General features: G+C 37.0%; 2 protein-coding genes across 4 annotated transcripts in view; both read left to right on the forward strand.

Moving 5' to 3' along the window:
- Positions 1–6,628, forward strand: LOC110388250 (bile acid receptor-like). Its single transcript, XM_021377336.1, is given in 10 exon segments — positions 1–91; positions 1,274–1,639; positions 2,200–2,340; positions 3,161–3,300; positions 3,396–3,500; positions 3,598–3,697; positions 4,267–4,392; positions 4,884–5,000; positions 5,295–5,408; positions 5,494–6,628. Coding segments are annotated over 10 exon segments (1,539 nt in total). The 3' UTR covers positions 5,733–6,628.
- SYCP1 (synaptonemal complex protein 1) overlaps positions 5,942–16,348 on the forward strand; it is a 22,789-nt gene continuing 12,382 nt past the window's right edge. For 2 of the 3 annotated variants that reach the window (XM_021377333.1, XM_021377335.1), the window contains exons 1-12: positions 5,942–6,029; positions 6,944–7,028; positions 7,197–7,243; positions 8,522–9,581; positions 9,767–9,840; positions 10,850–10,908; positions 11,344–11,413; positions 12,431–12,504; positions 13,423–13,531; positions 14,706–14,800; positions 14,923–15,107; positions 16,183–16,250. In XM_021377333.1, the coding sequence (XP_021233008.1) occupies positions 11,347–11,413; positions 12,431–12,504; positions 13,423–13,531; positions 14,706–14,800; positions 14,923–15,107; positions 16,183–16,250 (598 nt within the window). In that variant the 5' untranslated portion in view covers positions 5,942–6,029; positions 6,944–7,028; positions 7,197–7,243; ... (2 more) ...; positions 10,850–10,908; positions 11,344–11,346. The other variant, XM_021377334.1, reaches the window with a different exon arrangement.

Genomic DNA, 16,348 nt, shown 5'->3' on the forward strand with positions numbered 1-16,348 from the left:
ATGAAACAGTGAGACTGGGAGCAGAACATGGCAAATACATTTGTCACTGTACCAGATGGGTATTGTCTTGCTGAGCCCATACAGTATTATGGTAAGTAATGCTAAGTTTCAATATTATGAAAAAAACAGCAAAGTAAGATGAATGTCTGTGAAAATTCCCTTTTTTTTTTAAATTTAGTATAACTTCACAAGCTCTTGGAATCTACACATTTGACAATCATTCCCATACAGAAAGAGCATTCCAATATATGAGCATATGTTTATACAGATTTTTGCACACAGTGTGATTATGCCAACTGATCATTTCATATAAACGTTAGTGGCACAGTCTTCCTTTCAATGGCATGAAGAAGATATAGGCCTCATTACAGTATTCCAAATACATTATAAATATATAAAGGGTATTCTATATCTTATATAACAGTAATTGCAATAACTAATTTGATTATGGGTGAGTAAGAGCAGGACTCAAAGTCCATTAAAAACAAAAGGACCTCCAAAACACTTTGTAAAAACTGGGAGCTTTTTTTAGAGATTTGAACAATGAAAAACAATAGCTGTTGCATGAGCTCTTCAGTACCGGGGTGTACATTTAAGGGGGGTTGGATTAAGTTAAAACACTACAGCCAGAAAGGCAGGGAGAAGCTCTCTTCATAATTCTGTACATACATGTTTTGTTTTGTTTTTTAATAATTAAAATTATAAAGGATTATGTGTGGAAAAATGTTAAATAAAACAGGTCTTTGCTTTTTACTCTTTTGAGTTTCAACTTTGAGACTCCCGCCACAATCAATTTTACCACTCTATAATTTCTCAGATTCTTATAATACAACATTTTCCAAACTATGCCTGAAACACATATACCAACAATAAACATTTAACTGATTAACAAATACTCTTTTTATGAGAAAACATTCTTCTTTAATGCAAACAACTAAATAAAAACTACTTTTAAGCATAAATCTAGTAGCTATATACTCAGTTCAGAACTAATATTCAATTATTTACTAACAAGAATCCAATGTCAGTCACATGACATTGCCCAGACACTTAGCAAGCCATTTCTAGTACGCTTAACATTTCACTTAAATATTAGTTGTAGTTACAGGTAGCACGTTTTAAAGGAATATGCCAGACTGCCTTTATGAAAATACGTTCCTCTAATATCTGTGCTTAAATATGTAATCTTTACATGGTTAAAAAAAAATTCAAGTAGCTGACGTCAAGATATTCCCTAGGCTGACATTTCATTTTCAGCTTCTTTTTTATCTAGATGTTTTACCAGAGCACATCAATTATCAGCTGCAAGACACTGATTTTCAGACTGCACCTTACTGCCAATACTCATCACTTCAAATTCCTTCTCCGGTGTTACAGTCACAACCTTCACAATCCCAATACAGTACATACAGCCTGGACTCTCAATACACTGATGGGCAACATATAATCAGTAACTGTGAATTAAGCAAACCTCCTTTCGTGGCTTCCCACCTTGATGACAGTGGATTTCAAGGACTAAAAAGGCCCAGATTAAACCACTCTTCTTTGAGACTGAAGGGACAGGAAGAGCTGTGTGTTGTCTGTGGTGATAAAGCATCTGGCTATCACTACAATGCACTTACTTGTGAAGGTTGTAAAGGTAAGAGGCAAACAGATTCATCTGTATCTTTCTCCGCAGTGCTCAGAGCAGAATTGCATACCTGCCATTTAAACAAACAAACTTCATTAAAATGACGTTTCTATGGAGGACTGAAATTAACCTAAGGAACCCTTTGTCTAACGTAATACCTTCAGATTCGTGTTTTTAAAACGTTTTTGAAGAAATGCTTTCTCTGTATATATTCAATAAGAGCATTTAATAAAACTGAATTTTCTATTGAGTATTCATTGGAATAGTGCCTATTTAAGTGGGTGCATATTTTCTTATGGGAATTTATTAAAGTTCTTTATAAATCATTAATTATTGTTCTTAATAGTTGTTAGTAAGCTATTAATTCAGTTATTAATATGGGAGCTGTCTTGATCAGTTAAGGAAAACTGTGATTAATATTATTCAGAAAGAACATGTCATAATTAAATCATTACAAAGAAAATTTAAAATGAAAGTAATGCTTTCATTGCCAAAAAAATAACAAAACTTTGAATTACGAGGTAAATCTCCTTAGATTCCTTTAGTCATAACCTGATTCTTTTCCGTAGGCTTCTTCAGACGCAGCATAACCAAAAATGCAGTGTATCGCTGCAAGAACGGTGGGCACTGTGAAATGGACATGTACATGCGGAGGAAGTGTCAGGAATGCCGCCTGAAGAAGTGCAAAGCTGTGGGAATGCTAGCAGAATGTGAGTGCTCCCTCCTGATCAATCCTTTTCTATGTTCAATCCCTATTCTCACGATAGAATGCAAGACGACGGCCTCAGGTTGCATCAGGGGAGATTTAGATTGGAAATTGGGAAGAATTTATTCATGGAAATGGTGGTTTGGCATTGTATAGGCTGCCCAGGGAGGTGGTGGGGTCACTGTCCCTGGAGGTAGAGATGTGTGCATGTGGCACTTAGGGACACAGCTCAGTGGGGGACGTGTAATGTTAGGTGGTTGGATTTGATGAACTTAAAGGTATTTTCCAATCTAGATGATTCTGTGATTCTAAGTGGTATTCATCTAAACTTAATTTCACTGTGGGAAAGTTTAAGTCTGTAGCACCTGTAGCATCTTCACGTGCAGAAACTAGCAATACTTGGGAAGTAGCTCCTGAAGTTAAGAGGACTGTTGTTCAAAGACATTACAAAATAAAACAGAAAGTACTGACGAGACAGCTCGGTATCCTGAACTTTGATAGGGCAGCCATCAGCCATCCAAGCTTATCAGATGCACTTTCACATTTGGAAAGAAGAACAAAGCATTAAAAAAAATTGCAAAAAATCGTCATGAAAAATTCTCATATGTCACAATCACAAACCAGATAACATGAGAAGACTGCAAACACTCAGGCCTTTGGTGGATACTGAACAGCAACTCACTTAATCAACAGTACATTTCCATATTCTCTAGGAAGCATAGTTCCTTATAGCTCCTGAGATGTAAGACTCATCCATTGTAATAACAGTAACGATTTCAAATTGTTATAAATTATGCATTAATACATAATTCCATGCCTCACAGGTTTGCTGACTGAAGTACAGTGCAAGTCGAAGCGACTCAGAAAGAATTTCAAGCAAAAGAGCAGTTTTCTTTGCAACATAAAACTGGAAGATGAGGGACTGAATAGTAAGCATGTATCATCTACAACAAGATCTGGAAAAGTGGGATATTCTTCTATTTTAAATAACTTCTTCATCACTTAGTTTACCTTAACTCGTTATGATTTGATTGGTTTGCTATTTTTTTTTTTTAATAGACTGTGGAGAAGGTGGAACTTACTCCAGGGGAACATCAACTTCTTGACCACATTGTAGCAGCACACCAAAAATACACCATTCCCCTTGAGGAAGCAAGGAAGTTTGTATGTATATTGAGCAATCAGCCTCTGTTACTGAGTTGTTATTATTCTAAGCAACGTATCTTGGCTATATCTGATGTCTAAATGCTCTTTCACGCAGCTACAAGAAACCACAAGTCCTGAGGAAAGCTTTCTCCACCTCTCTGAGACAGCAGTTGTCCACGTACAAGTGTTAGTGGATTTCACAAAAAGACTCCCAGGTAAGTTCCTTCCTTTGGGAAGTGCTACGGAGTAGTCTGACTTGTTTCTAAGAAGCAGAAGCTGTATTCATGGCGTCAATCTGAGAGAAATACAGGCTTTAAGAAAAGTCCCATTCAGCTGACTACTTGATCTTCCAACACTAACAGTTGTGATTACCACTTATTCAACGTGAGAACAAATTAAAGCATTTTCTTCAAAAGCTTATTCTGATTCTTTCCCCCCATTATCTGACATGGAATAGAGATGTTTTTCTGATAGTACTTTGACTTCAAAACACCATCTTGAGTGAATCCCCGTTTTAACACATTGTCTGAAATCCAGTTCAGTTTGCAATTCGTTGTAGGCAACAAAAACATACACTGGACACTGACAACAATAATTATTTTCTAACCTGCAAACTAGCAAGAAGGAATGCAAGACCATTAGACAGTGTTTTGTACAAATGTCTTTTAACTGTGGGGCCTCCTTTTCAGTAAAGGTATTTATTAAAAAATCATTTCTATCAGTCCATGTTAGGTGCTTAAAGGTTGCCTCAGCCTTGATTCTTAACAAGTCTCTCTCTTTGCAGGATTTGAAAGTTTAGCCAGTGAAGATCAAATCGCACTGCTAAAAGGGTCAACGGTTGAGGCCATGTTTTTGTGTTCTGCTCAGATATACAACCAAAGAATTAGCGAATGCCAATCATCAAGTGAAAGTAAGTTGGACTAACAAGCTTTCCATAAACACCAGTAGGAGTTCAGCTGTTTTGAAACAACCTCCAATTTAACGAATCTGAAGTAATTCCCTATTAAAGCACAGCACTTAATAATAGTGCCAGCAATGTGTAAATGCCTTTTAGAGGCATTTTCCCACAGAGTATCCAAAAAGAAAAAAAACTGGATTTTTGCTTTACTCCTTACCAAAAAGCAACACTTTCATTGCTTGCACAAATTATGAGGTGGATGGTTAATATTAGCTACATTAATGTTATACTGTGTCAAGTTTGACACAAGAGATTTTGACCAACAGGAAGGTAATGATGAACTTAGGGTAGGATTCAAAAAAAAAAAACCAACAGCAACTCTTTTCCCTGCCTGGGTCTGAAAAAAATCTGCACATTTTCGAGATCTGTCCGCAAAGCAGATGCAGACCAGCATGTAAAGTCGCGTTAAACTTGGCTGTGAGCTGCCACCTCTCTCGTTCCAGGTCACATCAGACACTCTGATCACGCAACATGCTGTCACGTTCAAAACCTTGATAAGAACATATATTCCATTGAAATGTCTCACAGCGAAGAGAGTCCGAGTTCCACTACCACCACAGGTAACAAAGGCCTCAGACCCACAATCCTTGGAGGAATTTTGCACTGCAAACTCTATTCTCCATCACACGTGTCAGTGTGTCATGCCCTCAGGCACCACACGTGCATGGCAGGAGCAAGTCATGCAATACAGCTCTTTTTTACTCGTTGCTTTAGTAATTAAAACAATTTTTGTTACGTTTGTTAACTATCCCATGCAACAGCCTAGCACTTTAAAACAAGAGGACAAACGATTCCTAACAGCACCACCTGCCTCTAATGCAATAGCACTCTGATGATCTTCTTCCATTTTCAAGGTATAACCGAGGAGTTCATCACCGCGCTGTTTTACTTCTACAGAAGCATGGGGGAACTGAAAGTTACCGAGACCGAGTACGCTCTGCTCGTAGCGACAACGGTGCTGTTCTCAGGTAGGCGGTTCCCGCGCTGCCCCGCACCCCCTCAGGCGGCGGCGGCGGGCGCGCAGTGACCGCGCTGTGCCTCGCGCCTCCGCAGACCGCCCGCTGCTGAGGAACAAGCGGCACGTGGAAGAGCTGCAGGAGCCGTTCCTGGGCATCCTCTACAAGTACTCGAAGATCCATCACCCCGAGGACCCGCAGCATTTCGCCCGTCTCATCGGGCGGCTGACGCAGCTGCGCACCCTGAACCATACGCACGCCGAGGTGCTGGTGACGTGGCGGACGAAGGACCCCAGGCTGACCGCGCTGCTCTGCGAGGTCTGGGAGCTGCACTAGGCGGCGCCCACCGCCGCAGCGCAGCGCTCCCCTCAGCGGTGCTACCCGCCCCCCGTCCCGCCCTCAGCGCGCGCCGCCGCTTCCCGCCCTTTTTGCTCTCCTCAGCGGCCGGACGAGAGGGGACGGCGGAGCGGATGGTGCGCTCGCGGTGGGGCGCCGGATCTGAGAGCTACCCGTTCCTCCGAAGCTATGGAAAAAGGAAAACCGTTTAAATTGTTCGTGCCGCCGCGCCTGAGCGGTGGTCAGGTGTCTGCGGTCAAACCCCAGACCAGCGCTCGGGCCGCAGAGCCGTGCCAGGTAATCGAGGCGCGGCCTCAGAGCTGTCCCGTGAGGAGCCGTGCCCACGCGAACCGCTGTACCTCCGCCCAGGAGAACACAAGCATGCATACGCTACATGCGCTGAAATTAATGAAAGCTAGAGGGATGCGTGTGAACATTTCCGAATCTAATGCCCAAGGCTTTTACTTTTTTTTATACTCTATTTTCCCCCCAACAAAACCAGAAGGAAACATCTCGCCCATCAGCCATGTATTTTAACTGTACAACACGGATGACAAATAAATGTACATGTTTGGTGCAGCTAATTCAGTGGGAAGTACACACAGCCAGATAGCGTTACCCTCTGACTTATCAGTCCCACCAGGTCAGGTGTGCAGTGAAAATGATCCACTGCAATGCACGGAGTTATGTGAATACAACAAGTATTGACACTTCCTATTAAATGTATTTAGATTCAGATACGGTGTTCTGACAGGAGACGAGTTACACTGTTTAAAAGATGAATTAATGCGACTTTCAAACCACCTCGTAAAGTCAAATTTTCGTGCTTCAACCTAATCTGATGTGTTTCAGAAGTCCTGCTGGGAATAAAGCAAAAATATATGTGATAAAAATAATTTGGTGTATTGAATCCTTTACAACTGCAAACAGGCATGCAATAGCTACTAAGTTCATAACTGTCATTAGAAACAACCACTTGTCTGGCCACGGTTTGTAAAGCACATGGAAGATCAGCTGTTGGAAAAGCGGCTGTGGAGGAAGAAGCAAGCAGGAGAGTTCCAAAGCCATCACCCATCCTTTGGGCTTACAGAATAGTTGACAGCTGATTTATTAATGGGAAATGCCATTTTTTACATTAGCTATGTTTTTCGGAGTTTTATAATCCTTATTTGCAAATCTACCTGTAAGAAAGTAATATTTAAATTTTGCAGGATTTTAACAAATGCCCAGGTGATGATTTTAATTTACCTTTTGTAATGACGACTGCAGCAAGCCATGGCGAAATCACTGATGCAGGTAAGGCTAAAGTAAGCATTTATCATAATTAAAATATATATATATTGAGTGTCTTTCCTTAGTTTTACGATTTCATAGTTGTAGTACTGTTAGAGCCACACTGCTGTTTTTGCTGTTGTTTGTTTGTTTTTCTGGAAATGCATTGATCAAAATCTTTTCCCATTTCAGATGCAATTTCACAGCAAACAAAACTTTGCTCTGATGTGGACGAAGAGGTCAGCCAAGTATAAACTTCGCGTTTAAGTATAAACCTTGCATATTTGATTTCTTAAGGCCACCTAATTTAAAGCACTGTTAAGCACATACTCCGGGGCTAGAGGAAGTAGTGAGAGGGGAATCATTTTTTTCTGTGTCTCCTGTTTAAAGCTGTGTCACTTAGAAAAGTTATTTAATATTCAATGAATGTACCTTCAGATAAATCTTTGGATATTAAGAGGGTTTCAAAGTTAAAAACAATAGTGCTGGAAAGTCTGGAAGTTTCAACCGTAGTAAGACAATTACATATTTTTGTGAATCTGGTTCTGAATAGTCTGTTGGAAGGCACAAGGGTTGAAGTCAAGAAGATCCTTTGGAAAATCAAAGTAGATTATTCTAGTTACCTCGTCTGACTTCATAGATAAAGTAATGTCTTTAGTGGAGTGGTTACCTCAAGCATTTGATGCTTATGTTCTTTTTACTAATGTTCTGCTTTAGTATAACAGTAAAACTAATTTTTTTGTGGTAGCTTCCTGTGCTGCCTATGAAGGAAATGCTGGTTGCTGCAAGAAAATAGAACATATTTCTTGCAGTCCTTTTAGTGATTTTCACATCCCTGAGGAAGGAACTTCCCTTTGCCCTAGCAGTCATTAGAACTAGATATTCAGAACTGTAAAAATACTATAATGCTACCAAAAGAAGGATGGCATGAGATGACATTATACCCACCTACAGAACTGCCTTGTAGCCTGCTGTTCTGCTCTTACCTGCCTAAGCCACTGATCAAGCATGGCCTGTACAGTACTTTAAAGATGTTCTAAGAGCACAATGCCTGTTGTACCTTGTCTTGTTTTGTATAGGAGTTGCTGCAGAAATACATTGTGTCAAGATCTGTGAGGCTTCTTAACCTAGCAGTATCTGATTTACAAGAGTGGGAATGTGCTATGAAGAGCCTAACAGAAGGAATCCTGGCTCCACTGATGATTCTAGCAAAACTTTATTGACTTTTGGTGATGTGCAGTTTATTATACCTTTAGAGCTATCGGTCCAGCAATGTTACTCTATCTGAAGGCAGTTGGATATTTTTCACTGGTGCTTGTGTCACTTTCATATTCTGTGATGTCTGTTGATACAGACACAGTGGATACATGAATTTCATTTCCCGCATTTAGAATATTGTGTCACCATCAGTGGAAAAAAAAAACGCTGTTGTGATATTGCTAAGAGATAAATGCGTATGCAAAACTTCCTTAATTAAATAGCACTTGAGATTTAAATTGTGGAACCTGTTTTAACAGAATATGGAAACAATGAATGAATTGTATTCAAAACTCTACAAAGAGGCTGAGAAGATTAAGCGATGGAAACTCGCTGTAGAATCAGATCTAAAGCAGAAGGAAAGAAAATTTCAAGAAAATAGAAAGATTATTGAAGCACAGCGTAAAGCCATTCAAGAATTGCAGGCCAGTATTGCACAACATGTGTTTAATACATAAATTAAAAAGAAAGCTCTTCCTGAAGTGTGAAAATATTGTTCATACTGTTGAAGATTGCTATAGAGGTTGAAGAAATCATTTTTAAAAGTTTGTGATGACTCTAAAGAAACCACTTGGCTTGGAATCAGTGACATATAGTTCTACTGTTTTGAAGGGAAAAAGTGCATTTTTTGTTTTTAAAAATGGTTCATTTTCTTTAACAATACACATTCCATTTTTGCATTATTCACATGTGCATCATACTGTAGGGCTGCAGAAACCTCTTCAAGACTGAATAAGCTTTCATGCTGCTGGTCTGTGTAAACTATGCCGAGGCATATTTCTATGCTCAACACATACAGAAGCAGTGCACTCTTGCTTTATCCCAGTTTTTTATCTAGTTGGTAGCAATGCAGAGTTTCGTGACTGAAATATATATTTTGAATAATTTATCAGCCCTTTTTACTTCTTGTTGTTGCTGTTTGTTTGCATTAGATTTGCTAACCTAAGTCATCTTTGATCATTTAATTTTCGTCTCAAGAAAATGGTTCTACTGAGAAGGCATGCACGTAGTGTGCAAATGCGTGGCTGGATAGCATGCCTTTAAGTGCTTAAGTTCTTGGAGAGTTATTGCTTTAATTATATTTTCATACAAACTGTAATAAAAGCTGTCTTGGTGTGTAATGTCAGACTAAGCAGATTTCTGTCTTTGGGAGCAAATAAATAATTTTTATATGAGGTTTGAGAATTGAAAGTATATTTCACGTATATTTTCCAATAACAGTGTATTTTGTATTTGTCTCCCGTGAAATTAGTTTGAAAATGAAAAGCTAAGTTTAAAACTGGAAGATGAGATATGTGAAAATAAAGATCTTTTAAAAGAGTAAGTAATGGTCAAATATATTTTTGTTAAAATAATGGATTTTCATACTGAGAACTGCTTTAGTATGGAAAGTTAAATTTAACTTAGATTATAAAATTAAAGCATTCACATCATTACTACATGAGTATACAAACTCCAATGCATTCCTGTGACTGCACATTATAGTATTCTTTGTCTTCTTTTAGAAACAGTGCTTCAAGACATCTGTGTAACCTACTCAAAGAAACGTGCAGTCACTTCACAGAGAAGTCCACCAAATGTAAATGCTGTTTAAATCTTGATTTATAAAAGTAAATTTACTTCTAGCTTTCTCTAAATTCATGAATGAAAAAGCTATCATTCAGTTCTGAATAAGTTCTGTGGTTGAGATAAGCTATATGAGGTTTAGTGCATCAGACTAAAGTTCAGAAGCACAGTAAGAGTTTGAATACATCTGTTTTGTAATGCTAAATTCAGGGATTTTCTGAAGTTAGTATTTGCTAGAAGGTTACATGCCTAGGAATTCTTTAGTTATGTAAATTCTGATAGAAGTTTAGGCACTGTAAGCAATACTGATCAGCTACTAGTTCCACTCGAGAGGAGTGCTACTCTCCTGAAAGCTTGTCATGTTTGTCAGCACCATCCATATACCTTGAATATATTAAGATATTCTGGGTGGCACTTCATACCTGTTTTGGAGCAGTAAATGAATTTATTTATCATTACCATCTTAAAAAACTGCTTGGAGCAGTTATATGTTCTTCACACTAAACTGGCCTAGACAAGAAAGCTGGCTAACCTAATTAAATTTAAATTCTTGAGGTTTAAAAATATGTTGTTGACTTTTGATCTTTAAAATTTGACTGACTTGGTCCTGGATACTTAAAAAGTATGTGTCCCTTCTTAGCCTTACTTCTACAAACAGCTGTGTTTACATTTACTGTACTCCTTTGATAGCTGTGTTTCTCACTGTTCTGTTCACTGTCTTCTATTTGTGTATTATTTTTCACTTAAGAAAACAAATTCAAAAACTGAAGTCATTAAAAGGTGAAGTATTGTGACCGTTCTGTGGTCTTGGGTATCTGCTGATGGAAAGTGCTAAACTTTATGTTGTATAAAATGTGTAACTTTTGGCACACTGTTATGTAATGTGGTTGTTTTTTTAATAGGACGAGAGCCTTTTTAAAGTTCCTTAACTTTAATTCACTGTGCTGCTTAAGCATAATGGCTTGAACAGCTGGCATTCTTTTCCAAAAGGAAAGCTTTAGCATACATTCTTGTTTTGATAGATGAACATGAAAGAGAAGAAACAAGACAACTATATGAGGAACTTAATAACAACATTGAAGTAAGTGACACAGCATGTTAAAAAGCTCAAATGTAATGCAAATTAAATGCATGTATTGAAATATCTGGCTTATGTGTATATGTTAACTTATAACATGAGGCATCATTGTAAATGATAAATTTTATATTAAACAGAGTCAGTGAGCACATGGCATAATAATTATTTTAGGGATCTACAAACATGGACCAGCAAAAATATCTCATCCTTGAAATTATTTAAATCTTCAGATAAAATTTCTAAAACATCCAATTTCATAAAAAAAAGCATCTGTTAACTCGAAATATGCTTATGCTCTGACTTCAGATTTTAAGTGTTTTCTTCTTTATGTATATGAATAAGCATGTAATAGTATTTTTTTTTAAACCGCAAACATTGTTCCTTATTACTGAAAGTACATAGTTTTATGTGAATGTATGTATCAAATTCTATTTTTAGAGGATGATAGCGGCATTTGAAGAGCTTCGTGTGCAAGCAGAGAACACCAGACTGGAAACGTGTTTCAAGTGTAAGAATTCTGCTTACTGCATTTCTGCTGCAGGCTTCACAGATCTTATTGCTACTGCTTCAGGCTGGAAAGATAGGGTGCTAGAACAGTGAACTGTTAACACTAATACTGTTTTGAAACTATGTCCTAGAACCTCACTGTGTGGTAGTATAGTGGTAAATGCATTTTATTACTATTTACTTTAAAGGAACAGATGTTGAAGAAAACAAGCTAAATTCAGTCTCTTTGATAAGGCAACCTCTTGTCTCTTACCTGAGTCTTATTCCTGTAAAACAAGTTACGGCCTTCCTTGAGGTATAGCCTACTGCTTCCTCTTGTCAGGCTTTATACCACCTCAGCTTCTCTTACTTTGGGATAAGCCTTTCAAATTTCTTAGGAAAGGTAAATTTACTGCAACATCTCAGATTTCCTTTTAGACACTTTTACATTTTACATGCAGAATTTGGTTTAAATTCTGCATCTGATGAATTGTTCCATCAATACTGAAACTATTTTACTCAAAGCCTGGATCCTGTCTTACCAGTGCTGCCTGCTATGTCAGGACCCTTCACTGTTTTTTCAACTAGGTCAGATTTGGAACCTTATTTTTGTAACAGACAATAAAAGTTTTTGTACTTCATAGATTAAACTGTCTGTAAATCACTACATATTTTATGTGGTTGGTTTATTTAAGTGTTAATGCACTACTACATTAAAGGTATAGAAATTTTAATCAAATATTTGCTTTATCTACCACTAAGGGCCTTCCTCATTTTTACACATGTATTTCTGCCATTTTTCTTATAACAACCTATTAACAAATACATGTGGTAATGGGATAATTTTCTGGAAAGTCGGCACAAAAGGCATTTTGTCTGATTAGAAAGGCATTTTTAAAAAAGACCTCAACAAGGCCTCTTTAACAAACCAGCTGTACAGTTGTATGACTGTAAATCTTCAAACAGAAATTGCATGTCCCTTCAATTATATTTTAGCCAGTATGTTAACTATTGATATTTTGGTATTTTTGATCAATAGTAAAAGAAGCAGCAGAAAAAATGGACAACTTCGAAAAAGAATGCAAGCTAGAAGTCAGTATGAAGGAAAAGCAGGTTTGCTCAGTTTTAAAATCTAATACATACAGATTTATATTAGCAACAGATCTTGCAGTTCCTTTAATATTTGAAGTCTGTCTGCTTTCAGGACTCACTGATATTACTGTTATTCTAAAAGTGCTTGTTGTTTGCAAAATATTTGTATTTTGGAAGGATGGAAATCAATATTGCAAATTACATTCTGATGGTGTGTTCCTTTTGTTATTTCAAATAAAATTTGAATTTGGCTGCTGTATCGTAATGAGGGACGTTTCTGTGATGGGATTTAACAGTACCACATAAGCACCAAATACTTGCTTTGTTTCCTGAACATAAGCTTGCCTGTAAAAAAAAAAAAAAAAGTGGCTTGTGCAGAAGCATAGAATTTACCAGTCCTCATAAGTAAGAAAAGTATAGTTCATATCTGGTAAGAAGAAAGGTGGGAAGAATGATTATGATGCATAGCAGGCCACAGATTAGTAAGAGGTTAGGAGTCTGAGATTGGAGTAGGCTTTTGTAGTGATAAGATGTCTGTGATGGAAGATGGAATTGAGAATTTAATTGTGATACAGTTTTAATTTGTAAGCAGGAGACTAAACAGCAGGGTGCCCAGGAAGGTCAAGTGCTGTTGTTTTTTTCTGAGGATGGATGTGACATTGCAAAGATGCACAGACTGTTTTGGGACATCAATAATGAATGAAAAGTGGAAAAGATAACACTTGGAGCTGTATTTCCATCAGACTCTGCTACCTTCAGTGATGTTCTGGTATCCTTAGTCTGTTGGAATTTATGTTCTGATGTTGAACTGAAGAGCTTTAAGACTCAGGCACTTTATTTAACTTGAAATACAGCAGTGTGTTTACTACTCATGTGAATAAGTGAAGATGAAGCTGTATCCTCTTTTTTAGACCTCTGTTATTATTTTAATTTTGTTAGATTTCAGTTCTTACTGCAAGGTGTAATGAAAAAGATGACGTAATAAGAGACATCAAGACTCACCTGCAGGAATCAAAAAATAAAATTGCAGACTTGGAAGAAGCAAAAAGTAAGAGTTATTTCTGCTCTATAAAAATACATTTGGTTATAAAAGTATGGAAAGCAGAATGATGATGATTTCATCCTGGTACTAGTTTGCAGGAGAACTCCAGGACCTTCAAATCTTATTCTCATTTGGAAACGAATAAGATTCTGCTTACGCATGAACTGGACTTGTAGCATATTCTCCTTTTACATAAGATACAGGCCCTTATTTCATAACAAAGGTTTTCTCTTTAGGCTTAGACAACACCCTCTTTTTGTACTGACATGAGGACTTCATTGTGCAGGACTTTTCTTCTCCTGCTTTTCCATGTGCTCGCATGCACACGGTTATGCAGCTATAAAGGTGTCATACTCTGTCACTCCTTTTACAGAACAGAAGTATGGACAGATATACCAGGGTGTGATACAGCCCTGCCTGTACTTTTGGGAGTGTTCTGCTTCCGTTGGTCTTGGATAGCAAACACGTGGGAATAACAGTGTTTTTCCTGGTTACCGCATTAATCTATTTAAATTCAATCATCTAATAAGTGGTCAGGAATCCACAGATGTTCTATGTTAAACAAGACATATTCTCAAATCTTTGTGAAATAACTCCCCAAAGTGTTACAGCTTTTAAATGGAATGTATTTGAAATAGGCAGAGGATTGACTGAGATCAGAAGCATAATATTTTTGAAGGGTTCTTTTGTCTCAAGGATGAGTCAAGCAATGAAAGCTTTTGAAGACTGCAAGGGGAAAATACTTCAGTTGTGCAAACTTAGACTCAGGTGTGGCTGGGGAAACTTAAGCTTTAGAACTTGGTTTTCAGTATTTCTAAAGCTATTTATATTACAAAATATTTTTACTATATGATGCAAGTACCTTAGTTCCTTAGAACTGAGGCGGTTCTCAGCCTCTCTTTCCCTGGGTAGAGAAAAGGCAAGTTTAGTACCATTTTTATTCCAGGCACATGAGTGACTGCATTTTCTTAAATTTTATAAGTATTAGCAACTTTACATTTTGTATACTGTTACTTATTAATTTGAATAATCTTCTTGTAGAATTTTTTCCTTAAAAATTATATGAATATATTATGCAGCTCAATTAAGTTGCAGGAATATGTTTATCTGCAGAACACAAATCAATGCATTTTGAAGAAAACATTTTTCCTAAATGTAATAATATATATTTTCTGCACAGGACATGAAAGTGAAATGTTAAAGGAGTCTCAGCTCAATGAAGAATATTTGAAGGCAGAACTGGAAGAAGCTAAAATTTCATTGCAAAAAACAGAGGTATAGCTTGTTTCTAATTTTGCAGTGTAATTAGATTATTAATTGCATAAATAGTTACCGATACTCTAGATACAGAACAACTGTAGCTGGCTGTGTATTTGGAAATGATAATTGTTTTGTAGGCTACTCAAGAAAGCTTAGAAACTGAATTGCAGAGTACAGTGAAAGCATTAATTCAGGTGACTCAGGAGAAAGAAACACAGATGGAAGAATGTAAAGAAGCTAAGGCTCTGCACGCATCCACAATAGAAGAGTTTGAGACTTCTATTTACAATTTAAAAACCCTGCTGCAAGAAGAACAAAATAGGTAATTTTAGCAGTTTACAATCAAAGACTGTTCTTATGGGTAAAATACTAGATCACTGAGCTGCTGGGAATAAAACTTAAGTGATTATCTGGTGTAAAAACTTGGGTTTTTTTTTTTTTATACAGAACTTATTACTGATTTAAAGTTAGTATAGTCACCTAGTCATCATTTAATTTAGGTATCATTTTCTTGTCCCCAGTTCCTTTTTTTTTTTTTTTTTTAAAAAAGTGTCTTTTGCCTAATTATTTGCATTCTAAGCCCTTAAAGATGGTTATAAAGTAGTATGGGTTGGAAGGGACCTTAAAGATGATCTAGTCCCAACGTCCCTCAACTTTCCTCTAGATATCCCTGCACATGGTTGTACTGTTCGGCTTTGTGTGGATGCAGTTCTTGACTAGAGTAGCCATCTCATCTGAAACGTAGAAGTTCTTTAATAATGAAACATTTAGTGAGGATGATATTATTCCTTACGTGATAATAGTACTGTTTAATACTGATCTCTATTATTCCTGTATTTCAGGTCTTCTGTAATTTTAAGAATTACGCATATGTTAAAAAAAGTCTTAGCAACTAAAACTTTTCTAAAAATGGGAATAGAATAGTAGGTGTGTATTTTAATAAGTTACCACAACTGAGTTTCTCAATAAACAGTGATTTTGTGTACCTGGCATTAAGGTATCTTCTAAGTGGTTGCAGGCTACGACAGACCAAAGAACAAAGGGAGATGAAGGTGAAATTCATATTCTGACACATCAGTCTGAGTGCAGAGAATGTAATGTAATTTTTAAAATTATGCTAGTTGATATTGGTCTATGAGAAAGCAAATCCTTGTCCTCCTGATTTTCATAAAGAGGTAAGGATGTATGCATGTATTTGTTTACTTTAACATCTGCTGTACAGAAGTTGTGCAGGTGGGAGTTGATACATTTTATATCTATGTCATACGTATTTGGTATATCATCTGCCTGTTGAAAAGCTATATATTTGAAGTGTTTGTGGCATGACAGTCTTACTGTCCTCAAACTTTCAAAAGCAGTGCTGTATACTGACTGAACAGAAAATGTTTGTAATTCAGATTGAAGAAATATGAAGATGAGTCAAAACAGCTTACATTGGAGCTCACAAATAAGTCTGCTGAGCTGGGTAAGATTAGTAGAAAGAAAGAATTTTTTTTTATTTTTTTTTTTTTAAATAGACTGTCCTTATGTAGTATTTGCTTGAAAAAATGGATTTACCGGACT

This window comes from Numida meleagris, chromosome 25 (genome assembly GCF_002078875.1).
Source record: "Numida meleagris isolate 19003 breed g44 Domestic line chromosome 25, NumMel1.0, whole genome shotgun sequence".
NCBI classification, from domain to species: domain Eukaryota; kingdom Metazoa; phylum Chordata; class Aves; order Galliformes; family Numididae; genus Numida; species Numida meleagris.